The sequence below is a fragment of the Python bivittatus genome, unplaced genomic scaffold (assembly GCF_059951505.1).
Source record: "Python bivittatus isolate LINGU-HERP-01145 unplaced genomic scaffold, Pbiv_v1 ctg000020_np1212, whole genome shotgun sequence".
Classification (NCBI taxonomy): domain Eukaryota; kingdom Metazoa; phylum Chordata; class Lepidosauria; order Squamata; family Pythonidae; genus Python; species Python bivittatus.
In genome coordinates this window covers 66,508,406-66,528,005 of record NW_028277030.1, presented here as the reverse complement: position 1 = coordinate 66,528,005, position 19,600 = coordinate 66,508,406, and the positions used below count along the sequence as shown (strand labels likewise).

Genomic DNA, 19,600 nt, shown 5'->3' with positions numbered 1-19,600 from the left:
CCCTGTTTTGTAAGCACTACTATGTTCGGCTTTTCCCAAGGTACAATAGGCAAAGGTTGTGTCCATGCATCGGGGGATGTTTGCTACTGCAAAAATAGCACTTGCAGAATTGGGCCTGCAAAACCAGAAACGCATGATTTTTTGGGCGGGGGGGACCATCCTGCATTCAAAAATCCCTCATATGCAAAACAGGTGAGGTGAGGTGAGGTGAGGTGAGGTAAAGTAGAAGAAAGACATGATGAGCCCTCAAACAAGCATGCTATCACTGAAATGGTCAAAAGCAAACAGGATGTATGCTTAATCATGTGTGCTACTCACAGGGAGGATCCTGCTAAGAAATTGTGTAAGCTTTAGAAGGTTCCAAACACATTCAGAGCAGGCATATAAAGCAAATCACAAAGTAAATCACAGAGACCATAATGGCAAATCAAAATTTTCATAGCAGAGGCAAACTTGAAGCTGTTGTCCTCCACCAGCTATATACCTAAGCGTATCACTTCTATCATCAAAAGTTCTTTTGAAGTAGTTAGCACAAATCAAATCTTTTAAAGTGAGATTTCCTCTTGTCACAATTACCTGGCCTGGAACAATTGTGTGGGTGAAAAGCTTATTGAGTTCCACAAGTTTATTTGGAGTGATGTTAAACTTCAGGGCTATGCTGTTTAAGGTGTCTTGGCTTCCAGCCTGAGATGGGGAGAAGACAGAAAGTTTACATTTCAGAATATATTTCAATCAATCATGCCTCTTTAAAACAAATATCTGGTCTAGATTTAGGAACTACCACACAAATGTTTTTCTTTGGGACTCAGAATAACAACTTATTTCAGATGTTGAGTCCACAAAAGAATGACATCAGAAATTTCTACCTACAGCCCAGTGGCTGGTTATCTGTGTGGTCAATGGTGGATGACCTTTGGTCCCCTCTGTCCTTGTCCCAACTGTTATTGATTAGCAGACTGCATGAAGAAGCAATCATTTGGCAGTAGTCAACATGAGAATGAGTCCATATGCCCCACTTTCAATCATGCAGATGCAGCTCCACAGCCAACTGGAAACAGACTGCACAAACCACAGAAACTAGATCACACTAGGGAATTCCTTGTTGAGGAAGGATTTTTGTGCGTAAATTTATGTATGGCCAAAAACATGTATGGCCAAAAACATCTTCTGACTTACACTTATGGCCCAAAACAATACTCTAAACCTTAATCACTGAGATACTATGGGATTCTTATTATGTTTTGGTGCAATAGGCTAATATGACTATCCCTCTAGAAACAGATTTTGAACAGTGTGGTGAAGCTGCAGAACTCAATGGTTTTCTAGTTCAATGCAAATTTGATCCAGTCCATTTTCTACTGGGTTTATATGCACAGGTATCATAGAGTAAATAGATTATTCAGAGTTATTTTTTCATCTAACACCCATTCTGATCCAGAAATCCTGAAATCTGATAGATAATGTTCTCTAGTCTTATATTTGTCCTTTCAAAATTGCCAAGAGTGGTTCTGGCATACAGACACATAAATATGTCTAATCTCTGCAATACTTAATGGAAAAATTGTTTAAAAAATATAAATTAAAGTGAGGATTTAACAGTGGGAATTTAAGTGAAAAACGAACTGGAAATTTAAGTAAAAGGAATGTGAAATATTGTTGTCTAGTTGGGTCTCTGCCTGCATCATAAAGCCAACTATTTAACAGTTTAAATATATTAGAGGACCCTGTAAAAGACAACGCCCATTTGCTACACAGTCCCATTAGAACCAGACACAATGAACTGTATTACTATCCTCCTTATCTCTAGATAAATACACAATGGAATTTTGGTGGATAACAAACAACAATCCTAGTAAATAAATAAATATTATGCTAAAGATCAGAGGGGGTTAAGAAACACAGACACCCCCAATTCAAGAATTATTTATGGAAAATATTTGTGAGGTTGACTAGAATAGCGTCTCCCCTTCAAAAACCATCGCATGTGATAGCTACAACACCTCATTTGTACTTTCAGGCTTTTCCACACACACAGATTCACCAACTGCCATTCTCCTGTGTCCCTATGACCCTGTGGGCTAATGCAGATCTCTGCAAGCTGAGTAACATCCTGTTTTGCAGCATTTCCTCTGGGGATATAGGACAGGTGGTTTCCCACTAGCAGGAACCCCCTCCCATTCTCACTCCTAATAATTCCCCCCACGCTGCCTCGCAAAATTGATCTGAGTAGCACAGTGGCATCTTTAATATTATTATTTTTTTCCTCATGGCAAAAACTAATATGGTTAGGAACATATAGGCATTAAGCCAGGGGGGAAGGGACGTTGACTGACACGTCTTTTTTAATACTTCCCTGCTTGTCATTTGAAAAGAATGCCATTTTCCTCTGAAAGTTGACATGGCAGCAAGATCAGGATACTCACAGGATGCCACAAGTACAACTGTTAAAAGTTTGGGTAGCAGAAAGAGCACTCTGTGGATGTGCCTTCACCACCTACATAGCTTCTTATATATGTAAGGAAATATTCTACATGTCTATACAGAGTCTACATGTCTATAAAAGTGTGCTTTCATTTGCACTACATGCAGGGAAACTTAAATGGCCTATGATAGAAAGAAAAGAGCCATTATCCAACTATTTGTGAAATCAACCTAATAATTCAAGAAGAAACAGGAATGGAATGGTTCTTAATTTCCTAGTTTTACTTTGCAAAGTAATTTCACTAATTTTTCAACAAGTTTACTTGGAGTAACACAGGCATAAAATGTTCTTGTTAAAAGATCAGGCAAATTCAACATGGATAATTCAATCCACAGTTATTTTTTGTGATTGTTAAATACTGTAATGGAATTTATAAGTTTTATTTACAAATTAAAGATGAAAACGATGACTAAAGCCAAATGATACCTGAAGGTTCTTAAAGAACTGAAATGTGAAATTGCTGATTCTTAATAATGTCCTTCACTAAATGCTTCTGGATCAATTTTGTCTGATCCATAGGTACCTCTGCAATGATTAATACAATGCAGTTTTCCCTCCCTGCCTGTCTCTGAAGATCCATACAACCACTCTGTGATGTGGCCTAGGTTATTGCGTGCCCTGGGGTTCCTGGTAAAATACAGGATGAGTTCAGAGAAAAAAGACAAATGAGAAAAAAGAGCCAATGCATGGTTAGATATCTAACCTTTCAGCCATCACCAATAATAAGCAGAATACTTTTCCTACAAATACCTTCCAAGAAATGTCTCTTAGCTTTTAAAGGGAAGAACCACAGTTAGCCCAAGGCAACAGTATTTTTTCTTCATCACATGTGAACAGATTTATCAGGATGTGTCCATGTTCAGAGAACATAGAAAAATGAGGTACAAATGGACCTAGGCTCATCTCCCAGAAGAAACAGATTATTGTTCAATGCATCCATATGAACTATGGAATGGAGACATCGGGATTTTAACACTGACCCAAATACATCAACCTGCATTTTAAAGAGGGATTAAATCAACCCATTTAAAGAGGACCAAAGCACAGCATTATGTACTACTGCTAAAACACCTACTGTTCATGGATGGTGTCAGTGCTGTTTGGGGAATATCACCAATGACCCTGAAGTGTCAGCAGATGACAAAATATGTTAAGTCTCCCATGAAAAGTGCTCTCCTACAGCTATTATTTGCCCCAGAAAGTGCCACTAAACAACTGGAATGGCAAACAGCAGTTGGCAAAGCGGAGATTACTAGTAGGAAAATGGTACAAACTGAAAAAAAGCTAGACCTCTTTACAGAAGCTACAGTTCTAAAACGGATCTCATATATTGTCAGGGAAAATCACACACACAGTGCTCAAGAAATGACACATCATATGCTTTGATTTTAGGTGCTCCAGTTATAGTCAGAGAAAAGGGATTCTCTCCCCTTATTAGCTGTTACGATGAACTTAAGATAAAGCTATTATGTAAGCAATTTAGTGACATTTCAGATATACAGATTAGTGAAGGAGTGGGAATTCCTACAACTCCCACACTCAAAAATTCCCAGTCAAGTCTTACCGTGTACTCAACTGTGCCATGGGGTTTCCGAGAGACCTTTTTTTTTTCTTTCATCTCAGTGGTTTTGGTTTGATTATCATCTGAAACAGAAACCAGGGCAACTGTTACCAATGTTGTACCATATTTTTTTGGTGACAGATTGGCATTAGATGACAACACAACTCATAACCATGAATTTTATATTGGAAACTGTAGTTAACACACTGAGAAAAGCCCTTTCTTGTTTGTAATAGAACTAGAAGAGACAGACTCATCCCTCAGTCATGGAAGCTCACTGCCGATTTTTGGGTCTCTTCCAGCCCAAATGTTTTACAATCGTATTAGGCAGGGGACTCGAAGTACAGACACTGTCCTGTAATTTTGAAGCCTGCCCAATCATGGCTAGGAGACCAACGCACATAGAACAGCTTCCTCTCTTCAAATAAATCTCCCTAGAATAGAAGCTGAAAGCAATGGGGGGCAGGGTGAGGTTGACGGCCCTGTTTCCCTTTCATACATTCATTAATCCTTTGAAGGAGAAAGCCCAACTACAGCTATACATTTCATCAAATCTGCCTTCAGTTCAGAGTGGCACCTCCACAACTATTTCTAGAAGCCTCCAAGCATTTCACACATATTTTTGTTCTATGTAACTAAATCAGGATTTAAAAATCTACTTGCCTACTCTCCCATGAAAAGGATTGCCTCTTGGCCAGTATAGGTAAGAATGGCTTTCAATAAGATACACCAATATGTGTTTGGTGTATTGGCAGGCTGTAATAATTCATTCTAACCTGATGGACACAGTGGAGAGTTTTGATTGGAAGAACCTAGGCTGTAGCAAGGCTTCTTATCTATCTGGTAGGCCAGCATATTTATTTTTTAGCACATCTTTTTAGAGAAAGAATAAGGAAGCAGCAGTCATTCCAATGTACTTAATGTTTTTTGAATTAAGATCTTTATCGTAAAGTATGCTTCAATAGTACCAATAAACTATATTTATACATGAGGCTATACTATTTATACATGTGTGAAGAAACTGTATGGCTATAAATCAATTATTTGAAAATCAAAATAAAATGGAACAATTGAGCAAATTAAGCCTCCTGAAGAACTCCTACAATATGTGACAGTAAGAGTTTTAGCAGGGTCCACTCTGAATTTTCTTCCTCAGTTAAAAATGGAATATCAAACTCCAGTTCTAAATGTAAACAGAGCAGTGACAATCCAGAATGGTACAATTTAAGAGCAGATACCCTTGTGACATTTTCTGCAACAGTGACATGTAAACATTTTGTGGTTTACCTTTGGCTTTCCACAAGTTTATTGGTACCAACAAAGTGGTCATGACATAAGAAGCTAAGGTTTATCACAGCAATGACATTACTTGCATGTTTTTATTTGTTTTTAGGAAAGAAAGAAAAAAATAATAAAAGTACAAAATTAAAAGAAGATCCATTTCCATAAGTTGACATTAAAAGTCAGTCCTAGGTCAGAAAAGGTTATAGTCCACTATGGAAAAAGTTCTCTCCCTATTTGAGGCTATCATAGTGTGATAGAAATCAGAGATACAACTAACAACATGGCAAAGAAAATTAGACAAACATTTGCAAGTTAAACAAGGATTCACTGCATACTGCTTTCCAGTGATGTCAGCATGGCTCATATACACTTTCCTGTCTTCTAGCATTTTTGTTTTCCCTTGGACTATGACATTCAACCAGTCATTCATCAGCAGACATTCTGATTTCTGCAAAATCAGAAACGCTCAAGTTGAAACTGATCCTCAACCATATTTATTTTTAAAAAAAGAATTACACATTACTCGCTCCTTTATGCTAGAAGCTTTCTAAAGGCAGATACATGCTCAGGTAGTTCTATACCACTGAAATCTGAAATTGTTAAACTCATTCCATATGAGGTAGAAAAGGCATAAATAAAATCATCTTAACAATAATGATAGCAATAAGCAAATCCCTGCTAAGATAGAGACACGAGAATAAATAGGTGGAGAGACTGATTATACTAAGCCAGACCACAACTATTGTTTATGCTGACTGGCTTAGCTCTTGGTAAAAGTGTTTTCCAACCCTACTTCCTGAAGATTTAGTGAAGAAGCATGCAATCTTTTTAACCCAGGGGACTGCACTGTATTTTAAAACTATTTTGATTAATGGTTACAGGGTGTGTAGCCAGTGATCCTTTAGAAAGAAGGTGGGTTTGATGAAGTTAAGAGACAGTAAGCTTTGCAGAACCTTTACCCATTTATTTTGCCCCTTATTTTGTCTTCCAAAAGCAGGGGAGTAAAAAGTATTGCTGAAGTTACAGCAACCTACCAATCACAAAAATGGGTTGGGTGGAACTCATGCTGCCTGTGTGACCCATAGACCCACCCCTATTCTAAATTTATACACACAAAGCATATCCTGTGTAGCAAAGCTTCTTCCTTTGAATATTTTAGGCAGGTTCCATGTGATCTTTACCCAGCTATTTCTACCACAAAATCAAGACCAAAGGACATATCACAGTCTATCTTCTCTATGTATCATAAACTGCACTGAGGTACAGTAAAGGCAATGGGATAAAGGATGGGATGCAACATTTATTCCATGCAAAGAAGAATATGAGAAGGATTGGGGGAAGGGGTGAGAGGAGAGAAAGAAAAACATAAGACAGTTATGTCCATAGGAAAGGAGCTCAGACTTCTTGATTTATCTTGCTCAGTATTATTGGCCTTCACTGGCAGTATCTCTGGAGTTTCAGGTAGGATTCCTTCCCATCTTCCCATCATCTCTCATCTAAGGCCCCTAGAAGTCTTGGGTGTGGCCCAAAATTGCTGCTAAATTCTAATTTTTAAAGGGACAGAAAGAAGAAATATACATTCATTTTAATTCAATTAAACTGAAATGGAATGGAATGAAATCAAGCTTTTTGTCCTGGCCCCACATACTTTTTGAAGCATGGCCCCCAACAGGCCCCTCAGTGTATTACTATATACTGAACAACAGAGCATTGATTCTGAATTTCTATCCAAATGGAAGGTTTCTAATACCACCAACCAAAATATACTGCCTATTCTGCCTTTTCCCCCTTTAACAAACTTTCTGTGATAAGAAAAGATGAAAGAAGAGATGGTAAACCAGGGGAGAATTATAAATGGAAGACAAATAGATTGAAAAACTCCATCAAGCAGAATGACTATATGATAAAAGCCTTGTCTTTTATTAAGCAACCCAATTCCAAAGTTAGTACTTAAGTTAACTTTCCAATAATGGCCCTTCCCATTTGAAACATACACTTCAAAATCAGCAGAGGGTATTTATATTAAATGGTATTGTATTAATATACGCAAGAGTTGTTTTTCTGTTCAAAATGTTATAAAGAGAAATCTTTCACTAAATCATCAGAAGATTTCCAAATCCCCTTTACTCTGTCTAGTCTGCAAGTTTTCCAATCTATTCTCTCAGTGTTGCACTGTATTTGCCCTGTGCGATATACAGAAGACAGGAATTTTGGTGGTTGTTGCACACTAACAACTGGTAAGGCTCCCTGTAATCCAATGACCAGGAGAAATGTTACACAGCTGAAAAGTTGTGCATAACCTTGAGTAGCTTCTTTGCCATCATAATGCTGCTGCAATCACTAGCTACTACTTCTGGCAGAGAGTCACAGTGAGAGCTGAAGCTTAAGACAACAATGCTTCCTCCTATTTCACAGATTTATGTCAGTGGATACAGTCAGCTCTTGTAGAATTCTTGCATTCCACAGAAAATATTGTCAAATCTTTGGGGGAAAAAAAAGAAAGAAAACAAGATTTGTAGGCAGAGGAATGCCAGCAGACTACAGGTAAATAATAATAATAATAACAACAACAACAACAACAACAACAACAACTGCCTATCCCAGTCCTTGGGAAGGACTCGACAGGTGGATAAAAATGCCAAATCCAGTCTAAACATCTGGCTGACTGTGTGACCAACAATAATAATAATAAAATATAAAGACCTGCAAATGATTAATAAGTGGTTCTCATATTATCTATGTCCATAATGTATAGTATTAAAATAGTTCTCTTCTGCTTTCAACACACATCAAAGCAGGCACACAAAAAACCTGGATGAGGGGCAATCAGAACACGTATTAGGGAAGTCTGGATAAGCATATCTCAGCTTAAAAAGAGATATGAAAGACCCTTTTGCCCATCTCTGGCTCCTCCCTTCCTGGCAAAGACAGGAAGTCTTCAATTAATTAAGGTTTCCTATTTGGTCTCAATCAGGAAACAAGAATAACAGCATCAGAACAAACTAAGATATTTTGCTGTTCAGTTATCAGCTTGACAATCAAACAACTTTCTCAGTAAATATAGAACTCTGAAGTTAGGTCTGGTATATTGAGCATATAGTTTTGTAAGCTAAAAGGAGTTGAAAATGTGGATCCTCTTCCAACCACAAAAGCAGCACTAATCACTTCAATATTTTAGAGTCCAGAGGAGAACAAAACACAAATTTATCTCTATATTATCTACATTATCTACATACTGTATTATCCATATATTATTATTTTGCATGTCACAGAAACAATAGGAGACATCTGGTTATGCTTTACAAGATCCTCTCTTTGCCCATTATTGGAAAGACCTGTGTGCCCAAATAATGCCATGCTCTACAACAAGCAGCACCAAAAGTAATCTGTAAAAGCTGAATTTCACTTATGCTGCATGTTTGTTTATCTTAGGATTGATTGCATTCTAACAGTTTGCAAGCTGGAACAGATCACAATCAGCTCTTTCAGCAAGATCAGATGGTGGCACAGCTATTTATTCTCCACCTGCTGTTCCAAGCTTTTGGTATCTTTTGAGAATGAATGCAACCAATCCTACTCTTAATTCTAGATTTCCCAGTACTAAATTAGTGCAAAATCTAACAGGACTCAGCAGAAACCTGCTCTGCAGCCATTGTTAAGGTAGCACAACCACCTTGGAAAATTATAGAATCACTAATTCCTGCTATTGTGAGTTATCGTGTATAGATTTGAGCTTTGCATTCAATATCACAGTACATCTCCTTTTTGTTTCTACATATTTTGGTGCATATCCATATACAAATTCACAAAATCAATGCTCCTAACAATTGAGGATAATACTGCATGAGTTTGACGAAGTGGATTCCAATCCGTGGTTGCATATGCCACAATAGCAATACAGCATATCCATTCCAAACTAAGCCTACCTCCGTGAAAGTGTTACACCAATGTAACTCTGATAGCTTTAGGAGTTGCAGAATTCACTGCTACCTTTACGACAATATTCAAGTACAGCTTCCCTCTAAAATGGTTCTAATATGCACACCATTGGTACAACCCCTCTCCTGACCCACTTCACTCGGACAGAGTTTGTACTAAAAACATCTTGGAGAAGATGCTGTCCAGTGGGATATGTAAAATGTGAGGGTGGTTGCGAGTGCATTTCAACATTAACAACCAACATTAAAATGTGAGGTGGTGGGAAAAGATAAAAGTAAGGGTGATGACTTGTAGTTCCCTCAGCAAATTATGTGAATAAGGCCAGATAATTATTGGTGAAACCATGGTCTGAAAGCATCACTCTCTCTACAAAAAGAAAAAGAAAAAAGAATCCTTACAAAGATTATTTGCCTTTCAGAAGTTAAGTAACATTTTTCTACTCCTGGTGCCATTTTCTTGGCAACAAAATGCTATTCTGTTATTTTGGGATGAATGGATGGATTTGACTTCATAATCTAACCAGGATTTCCTAGTGGTTTTTCAGACAACTAATAACCAAGGCTGATCCTGCTTAGCTCTTCGAGACTAGCCAAGGTCAGCTACATGCTATCACTTAGCTAAGCTCAGGACATCATTAAAATGACTACATTCTGCAAAAAAAGGGAAAGTGTGGCTTTTTAGCTAGGCTGGGCTAGGGTAATGAATGGCATGTCAGATATGAAGACAGACCAAGATATATGAGTAGAGCCACTTTTGTGTAATGGTTAACATTCTGGGTTAGGACTGGAGAGATCCAGGTTGAAGTCTACCCTCAACCATGGACTAGCGTCTGCTGGTATACAAAAGGAGAAAAAGCCTACGTCCTCAGGTCTGTTTGGTAGGCTTGCTGTAGCACCTAGTTAGCCTAGCAGGGTCTTCTTAAGGTCTTAACATTCATGTATTTAGGCCCATGTTCAAAAACATCTATTTACTAGCTCTGGATCTCTTATAGTGCATATTCTTATATAAAACCTTTATATGAATAACAGAATATTCTCAAAAACAATAATATATGTTTCCTCTTATGATTTACTGTATCAAAATTCCCAAGTGCTACTCTCAGAAACTGATTTTATTCATGTGGTCTATGTATTATTCACAAACCATAATGGTAATCATGTAAAACGCAGAGCTGTCAAATCGATCAAGAACACAAGAAGGTCTTAAATAGAGAACAAACCAAAATATTAGAAAGGGAGGGGTCATCCTCCTTCTTATATAATAGTAGAGTTCACAGTCACCCAATGAAATTGAATGATAACCGATTCAGGATAGACAAAAGGGAATCATTTTTTTTTTCACATAGTGAATTCTACAAGTTATTGAAAGGCTATCACAAAATTTAGCTTGGATGGTTTTAAAAGGGCATTAGATAAATTCACAGAGGGCTAACTGATTATTAGTCATGAGGGCAAGATATTTGCTGTAGGACTGAAAGCACTGTGCCTCTGAAAACCAGCTGCAGAAGAATACAATCAGGAAAAATGCTATTATATACATGTGGGTTTCTTCTAGGCATTTAGACGGCACTCTAAGAAGGGACCATTAGACAAAACAGGTTTTCACTCTGATCCAGCTTAGAGCTTTCTGAACTGCTATTATATCCATAAAAGGAATGTAATATCTATTATAAAATCAGGGTAATTTGTTAATGCTACACAAATACATGTGTATGAATCTATGTGTGTAAACATATCCAATACTTTAAAACAAACATACACCCACAGATTAAGAGTACACATCCTCAAACAGTCCTTGACAAGATCAATATAGTAATAAACCTTTTCTAACATTACTGAAACATAAAGAGCAACTTATAAATCTAGATGATCTTTAAATGTTCCACCACGACTCATGGAAGGAATATTAATGAAAGCAATAAAATAACCACAAAGTTCAGGTCACAACAATCAAAAGGTATTTAATAGAGGAACGTAGGGCTCATCTACACACACCCTGCTTACTTGGCACAAAGATACCTCCCCTTCCATTTGTTGAGGACGCATCCTCAGATCCAAGTCTCCTTCTTACAGGCAACCTTCCAAGATGTTCTGGCAAGAAAGTAATGGCACCTCCCATCCAAACTATCCATGGTGCATGGACTTCCTGGGGGAGCCATGGAGAGCTGACATCCTGTCTCTGGCAGGACAGTGTTTGCAAGCATAGTCAAGGCTGGATGCTGGATCCAGACCAGCAAAATCTCTCTGGAGAAGGAGAGATTGTTGAGATTATCCATGTGACTCCTTACAGCCGCTACTCGTGAGTAGATAGTGGAAACTGCTGTTTTAACGGTTGGCTTATGAGTGGAGCAACTGCAAGTTGGGATTTCATCAAGCTCACACTCGCAAAGTAGCCTTTATGGACATTAAGCTCAACCAAGCTTCATTTCTTAATCACTTTTTTGGTTGTTTCCTGGAGAGATTAAAACTCTTCGGATGGGTAAGGTATTATTGTATTCATCGGATGAGTCTCCTCCTCCTCAGAGAATGATGGTGTAAATGTGATTTTAAAAGCTTTGAAAATATATGTTTTTTTGGACTATGCAGAGAAAGGGTGCTTAGTATATGGATTTTGGAAAGTTAACAATGGATAAAGAGGCCAGAGGGATTTGGAATTACAGCTTTGAATTAATTAGAAGATAATTTCTTACAGGAAAATGGTGATTGCTTTGGCTCTTTAAGATAAGGAGACCTTGAAGGCTGGACACTAGAGGGAGCTAGAGAATAAAGAATATGGAACAGATAAAGAAATTGAAGCAGAAATCTATACTGCATCTTTTTGAATACTTTTCTACTAAACTTCTTAGAATGGATCAATTGATTGACAGGTTGGATAGAGCGTGTTGTAATGAAGATATAAAACAAGAACAAATTGCAATGGATGTTTGTGAAATTGACTTCAAGAGGTACTTAAATGTATCACAAATGGATCTGGTGGATGATCAATTCCCTAAAGACGTACAGATACTAAACCAGGAAATGGATTTGGGTATTTTTTTTACTGGATATTCAAAACAGATCTATTAAGGTTTTGAAGGACTTTATTAGAAGCGACAAACGAAAAGATAAACTCTACTTATTGGATATACAAACGAAATTCGTTCAGGTTCAGAAAGATTTTTGCCTTGAAACGCACATGATCAGCAAATTACCTATGGGACTCTTTTTGAAGGGGCTATTAAAGAATATTTTTAAAAACTCAGGGAAGGAATACAAGGGGGGCTTCTTTGATCAGGGCTAAAAGAGGAAAATAGTTATATCTGGTTGCCCATACTGGACTTTTGCTGACAATGAATGACTGACGAAGTATTTGATTTTGTTTGTTTTTTTTAACCTAAGAGATGAGCTATGGGGAGAAGAGAGATTATGTTGTATTTAGAGATGGTGATAAGCTATTAAAATTGTTTCTACTTGCTGGGATGAAAGGGGAAGTTACTTCTTTCTTTTTTTTCTTTTTCTCCTTTTTTTCTTTTCTTTTCTTTTTTCTGATCCTCACTCCCCCCTTCTTTTTCTTTTGTATTTTTTTTCTGTTGGGGTTTTTTGGATTGTATTGGCTTTTAATCTTTTCATTTATAATTCTTAATAAAGTTATTTTAAAAAACAAACAATCCATGGCACATGGAGGAGGCAGCCTGAAGTGACATAGTCAAGGGTGGTGCTCAGCTTGTCTACAATTGGCCTGGCAGGTCTGCTGTGGGACCAGCCCTTCGGTTGAGTCCCTGGCTGTGATGGAATGTGTCTACAAAGGGGGAGGTGATGTGATGGACTACAGTAACACAGCAGGTTCTCAGGAAGGAGGGAGCACATTCCAGGAAGGGGGACAAGACAAGAGACAACACAGTCCAGAGCTGGATTGTGGGAAGAGGAAGAGATTTAGGACAGCCACTCCCTAGAATCTCCCAGGGTATATCCACTAAGTTAGGGTAATACAGATTTAGTCCCACAATTTAGCCCGTCTATATGGTGTAGGCAATAAAAGAACTGAACTTGGCTGGACAGTTTCTCTGTCGTTCTTGGGCTGGGTCTGACACCGCCCTTGGTGTCTGCTCCACAGTTTTGCTGTTCCGACTCTGAAGGAGACTGGAACCCTGGTTTCCCCTAGCCACCCTGAAATTGTCTTTAGTTTAATGCATGTAACTGAAGGGATTCAGCTGTCGCATTGCAGCAGGAAACTTGTTTCTCAGCAGCCCCTGATCCTGGAGAAGCCTTGACTCCTCAGTTCCCCTTCTCAAGGAAGGTTCTTTTAAAAAGTTCCCTCCCTCATCGAACGCAACCTATGGCTCCATTCTATGGTACAGCTATGGCTTCAACCTTTACTATGTTTTTTTTCTCTTCTACCCTTTTGAACATAAGAATCAGTAGAATTATTTTTCAGATTCCAGCTCCAAGGCTGCACCTTGGCCACACAAATCCAGATGGCCACTAGATGGCAATCAAGAGGGACAAAACTAGTACTCACTGCTGCCACACAGTGGTTAATATGTTGGTAGGCTGACTGGTCTATATGTGGATCTACCAAAGAGCACCCCAGAGCTGAACATGTCTCTCACAGATTTCAAGACTCCCTTTTTTTCCAAGTCTGGCTTCAAGAACATTTACGAGACAGTTGCATCTGGGATGCACAAAACCAGGTGACCGTAATGGGGGGGGGGGAGGGAGGGAGGGAGGGAAAGAGAGAGAGAGAGAGAGAGAGACTCTTTGCTGCCACCTAATGGCCATTAGGTAGACTGCCTGCTGGAGAAAAAAATAGAAAATGTTTGGACCTTACGAACTGGGGTGGCTTTTTCCACAGTTGGTGACATTTGAATTTCAGCCAGTAAAAGTGCCAATCATTACCCTTTCAAACAATAACAAAGGAGGAAAAGAGTTGCATAGCCCTGTTCTGGAGATGCATTAAAGTCATGCTGAGGGCCAGCTCCATTAATGCCAAGACAATTTCCTTCCAGCTCTGAGACAGGAGGAAATCATGGCAGAACAGCAGTGCGGATGAGCCCACAGTCCTCCCATTAAACTCACCAATGCTGTAGTATCGTTTAAGATCAGTGCGCCTAATATCCTTTGGTTGACTGCTCTTTTTCTTTTTTTTCTCATGATCCTCCTTTTCTGCAGAATGCTTGTCGTTTTCTTGAGAACTGTTTGTTTGTTCTAAAATGATTTTGCTCCCATCACCTTTCCCAGTCTGAGTTTTACATGTTTGAGTTCCACAGGTGTTTGGAGGCGGCATATCTGCATTTTGTTTAGCAAGCTTCTTCTTTTTCAAACTAGAGGAAAAAAGGAAGAAATACAGACAGTTAGTATACAGAAAAGAACAGTGGGATAAAAGTAACATAATTACATAATAATTGCAACTTAATTCTGGTAGATTATCCGCTATTTGGTAAACATAGCTCTTGCTGATGCAATTCCATACCTACAATCTTCTGATTGTACTGCTGTATATTCTTCTTCCTTATATTTGATAATATCAAAAAGCTAGTTCACATTTGAGGGCCTACCACGTGGTTCTCATGCCAGCAACCCTCATTCCAGAAACTGTGAAACAGCAAGGATAATTAGTATTCTATCCCTGGTATTATTTTATTGCAGCTGTGTAATGGATTGAATTCACATTGGAAGAGGTATTTCAGAATGGATGGGGATGCTTGTCTGTGACTCATTAAAGCAGCCATATCTATTTCCATGACTGCTGTAGCAGGAACCTCCCCAAAGCAACTTACATAAATCTGGAAAAAAATGAGGTATCTATTTTCATTAACTTTCAGCAAGAATGCCCTTGTGCTCCTACATGTTCCAAAACACCTTTTCTGAAGCACCGCATCGCTTCAGCTCTACAGTATTTTTGTTTGTTTTAAGGACAATCATCAGAAGTGCACACAGTATTCAAAGTATAAAGTCACTTATAAATAGTTGATTCCCTACTTGCACAAAGTAAGGGGGCTGAGGTAGAGTCTTCCAGCAGTACCTCTATGCTATGGAACAGCCTTCCCTTAGAGATTAGACTTGTCTTAACATAAAAGATCTTCTTTTCTATTGATTCTCCTCTACTGATAAATCTCTTCTGGAAGATGTTGAAGATAGATCTTCCAGACAGTCTTTTTAGTTTGATGAGTGGGCACTATCACAATGATGGATTGTATGTTAGCTCTGATTGTTTTTAGGCTTGATTTTATTCTGAATTATATTATTATGATCATCAACATCATGGATGTTTTTATCCATATACCACAAATGTTTTTTGCATTGTTGTTATATGCCATCAAAAGTCTTTAACTTGTGGCACGACCGAAATTAATCTCATGCAATAAAGCAAAATACAAATACAGATTTATGTAAGGGCATTCTGAATATGGCCCATCTGGTGACAGAGTACTGGATGACAGATAAAATCAGTAGGAACTCCCTACTGTGGAGGTAAAGTGAAATCTGGCCTCCAGAACAAATGCATTCAAAGAAATAAATGTAGTTTCAAATCAAAGTTTCCCCAGTCCTTAATTGTTTATTTATATATGCTTCCATTCATAATGAAGATTAACATGCACTTATGAATTAGCATTTAAAAGGTTGTATATCAGACTTAATTCTGGAATATCACAAGAACAGCAGCTTAATACAGAGGTAGATCCTGATGTCTTAGTAAAACCTGACTAATTGTGGAAAATCAGCAACCTACCAAATAAGTCTCCATAAGACTACTGTTCAAACTAACTGATATAGTTACATGAAAAGAATTTCCTAATTTGCAATGGGCTACATTTAGTGTTATTCCAGGGGATTTCATGCTGTGTGACCACCTCTCACTTTCATCTTCCTGCATTCGACCAGGCGTTCCAAAGGATCTTCCTAATCCTCAGAGCATATTTGCAGTCTGCATGGGGGAAGAGGGATAGGAGGAGGAGGATGGGCTCCATTATTTACCACCCAGTATAATGTCTACAACTCCTGCCACATCTATGGGTATTTTGTATTTTAAATTTTTCTAGGATAAGATTTTTTTTTAAATGTTCATCACTATTGTCCCCTTTCAATGCATGTTTTTTTTTACATGCAGTGCCATTATTTTCTTTCAGCAAGGCTAATCATAGATTTCCCTTCTGTTTCTATCAATATTCCACAATTAAATAGCTTGTAAAAATATGTGGTATAACCTGAAGATGGTGCAGATCTCCATTGCATATCTTCCCTATTGATGCTAAAGCAATTGAAAAGAAAACAATCTGTTTAAAGGGAAAAACTGATCTTTATTATTTACATAGGGTGATTGTATGGCACCCATTCCTTTAACACCTTTGGACAGCCTACAGAGATCTAATAAAACAGCAAAAATACAATTAAAACAATAATTAAAACAACAAGCTAATACGTTTTAGAACAATTAAAATCCCAAAACAGATAAAACAGGTAAAACAACTGAACCAATTAAAAGGCCTTTTGAACAGGGATGTTTGTTTCCTAGACTGTAGTAAAAAGGGAAATTCCTTAACCCCAATGCCAATTTATTCTACAACATGGCCACTGAGAAAGAATGAACCACAGTTGTCAAAGCTATCTGTGAAGGATATTCTTCAACCAATACAATTTTGCTTACTAATTGTATCTAAACATAAATATAGTTTAATGTACCAAATTGCTGAATATAACTTTGGCATTTCTGGAGAAAAAATTAACATTGGAATTCATTGTTCATGAATTACAAAAGTAGGCTAAAACCAATGAAAATTCTAGCATTTGTATTTCTTCCAAATGGAGTTTGGTATTGGGTGTTTACTATGTACACAGCAGTGCAGTTCTAAGCATATTTAGCCAAATCACAATGATAAGCATGGAGAGCAATGTTTTAATAAAATATTTCACCCACTGATACGAATAATAGAGGCTTTTCTTACTCAGCTAATTTTGCATCTCTAATGATGCAAATTAATATGCTATGAATATTCTAAATCTTGTGAAAATATTATCCACAAAGATAGTTATTTTCGTTTCTGAATGTTTTATATGGAAAAATAATAACAACAATAATAATAGCAATTATACTAATGTAGTATCTGAGTTATTAATTCTAAAATAGAATTTATATGATTAAAATATTTGACTTCAAGCATGACCACTTCTGTTTATAAAACAGATAGCTCTTTCAAAATCATGTTAGTCACTAATATGGGCTTTTGGAATTAAACAATAATTTGCCTTGTATGTTGCACAATTTTAAAAAAAATTGTACAGATGATCTGTGCTTTGTATTACTAGGCTGCAATTACATGCCCACTTACCTGAGAGTAAACCTCGGTAAACCTCATGGACGTTACTTCAGAGAAGCGATAGAATGTATTATGAATGCAGTTTTGAATCCACTGGGCCTATTAGCAGATGCATCATGCTGCTATTAAAAAAAAATAAATTCAGAGCAACCTGAATCTACGTTCAATGGGAGACCCCTATAAGCCGTATATGTTGAAGGCAAGAAATGTCAACATGCTTTATACTGTAGAGACATAAGGAATCAGAGACTGAACCTACCACGAGACTTTCTCCAACAACCCAAGTTAAAACGTCATGACAAGCACAGCAGAAGGGGGAAAAAATGCACATTTGTGCTTATAATCAACTGAAATAATATTGTGTTCTTACCGGGCAAAGTAGCTTTGCTTTCGTTCTTTTTTTTCTTCCTTGGTCTCCATAGCAACCAGTAAAAAGTGCGAGGCAAAGAGGCAAAGGATTCCAGTTAGTCCCTCATCTCCATACAGAGTCCCTGCGCCTAGAATTGAGGGAGGGGAAGAAGAAAGAAAAGTCCATAAACTAACCTGTTGGCAACACCTGACTTTATTTGCAAAATTACAGCATGCGGTCTCACAGCGATTACATTTTAACCCAGGAAAGCCAGTCACATGTTAAAGAGCTTATTGTACCCAAAACAAAAAAAGAAAGAAGTAGAAGAAAAACAGCTGTCAGGGCTCAGTTTGTTGTATGGAAACACATGTTCAATCTCAGTTCCTTATAAGCACAAGTGATACATGGGAGTTGGTTTTATGAAGGCATCTATGAAATCTGCTATCAAATGTATGAAAGGCTTATAAACTAAAGTTACTTTACAATGGATTCAATCCAAGCCCCACTGCAATTACCTGAATACGCAGCATGCTTATTCTTTAAGCTTATTTATCTTGACAATTTATTAGGTACTCTACAGCTAATAATTCTCAGGAAGATGTAAGCAACACTAAATGGAGTTTAGTCTTAAATTCATTCAGTATAATCTGACAACTTGTGTAAGATAAAAAGTCTGGAAAGAGCAAATGCTCCCAAAGAGCTGTGGGATTTTGATGTTTTGGTTTGCCTGTTGTATTTTGACACTTGCCCCCAAAAATGAACACACACACAAAGCATTCAAAGCTTCTGAATTCAAATATACTTCTTTCCATGGGATAGAAACAATTTTTCTATTAAACATTATAATGGAAAGGGTCTACTCTGCCTGCTGGATCCTTTGTAGTTCCAGTCATTATCATACTACAGCCGCGTAAAAAAGAAAGTACACCCTCTTTGAGTTCTATAGTTTTACGTATCAGGACATAATAAAAATCATCTGGTCCTTAGCAGTTCTCAAAAGTAGGTAAATACAACCTCAGATGAACAACAACATATAAATGATGAACGTATTACGCCATGTCATCATTTATTTTACAAAAAGAAAGCCAAAATGGAGAAGCCATGTGTGAAAAACTAAGTACACCTTATGATTCAATAGCTTGTAGAGCCACCTTTAGCAGCAATAACTTGAAGTAATCATTTTCTGTATGACTTTATCAGTCTCTCATATCATTGTGGAGGAATTTTGGCCCACTCTTTGCAACATTGCTTCAGTTCATTGAGATTTGCAGACATTTGTTTATGCACAGCAATCTTGAGCTCCCACCATAGGAGTTCAAGCGGGTTGAGGTCTGGACTCTGACTGGACCATTGCAACACCTGGATTCTTTTCTTTTTCAGTCATTCTGTTGTAGATTTGGTGTGCTTGGGATCATTGTTCTGTTGCATGACTCAATGTCAGCCAAGCTTTAGCTGTCAGACAGATGGCCTCACATTTGACTCTAGAATACTTTGATATACAGAGGAGTTCATGGTCGACTCAATGACTGCAAGGTGCCCAGGTCCTGTGGCTGCAAAACAAGCCCAAATCATCACCCCTCCACCACCGTGTTTGATGGTTGGTATGAGAGGTTTGTGCTGATATACTGTGTTTGGTTTTCACCAAACGTGGCGCAGTGCATTATGGCCAAACATCTCCACTCGGGTCTCGTC

General features: G+C 37.8%; 1 protein-coding gene and 1 long non-coding RNA gene across 4 annotated transcripts in view; one reads left to right on the top strand and one right to left on the bottom strand.

The window, feature by feature from the left end:
- Positions 1-19,600, bottom strand: part of NCOA7 (nuclear receptor coactivator 7) — an 83,509-nt gene that overhangs the window by 45,088 nt on the left and 18,821 nt on the right. For 2 of the 3 annotated variants that reach the window (XM_025169481.2, XM_007432728.3), the window contains 4 exons: positions 17,930-18,056; positions 14,321-14,565; positions 4,047-4,126; positions 577-684 (listed from right to left, as the gene is read on the bottom strand). In XM_025169481.2, coding sequence (XP_025025249.1) covers positions 577-684; positions 4,047-4,126; positions 14,321-14,565; positions 17,930-17,979 — 483 coding nt within the window. In that variant the 5' untranslated portion in view covers positions 17,980-18,056. The remainder of the gene's footprint in view (positions 1-576; positions 685-4,046; positions 4,127-14,320; positions 14,566-17,929; positions 18,057-19,600) is intronic. The other variant, XM_088140406.1, reaches the window with a different exon arrangement.
- LOC148217079 (uncharacterized) overlaps positions 1-19,600 on the top strand; it is a 73,703-nt gene that overhangs the window by 46,372 nt on the left and 7,731 nt on the right. The gene's annotated exons all lie outside the window — the stretch shown is intronic.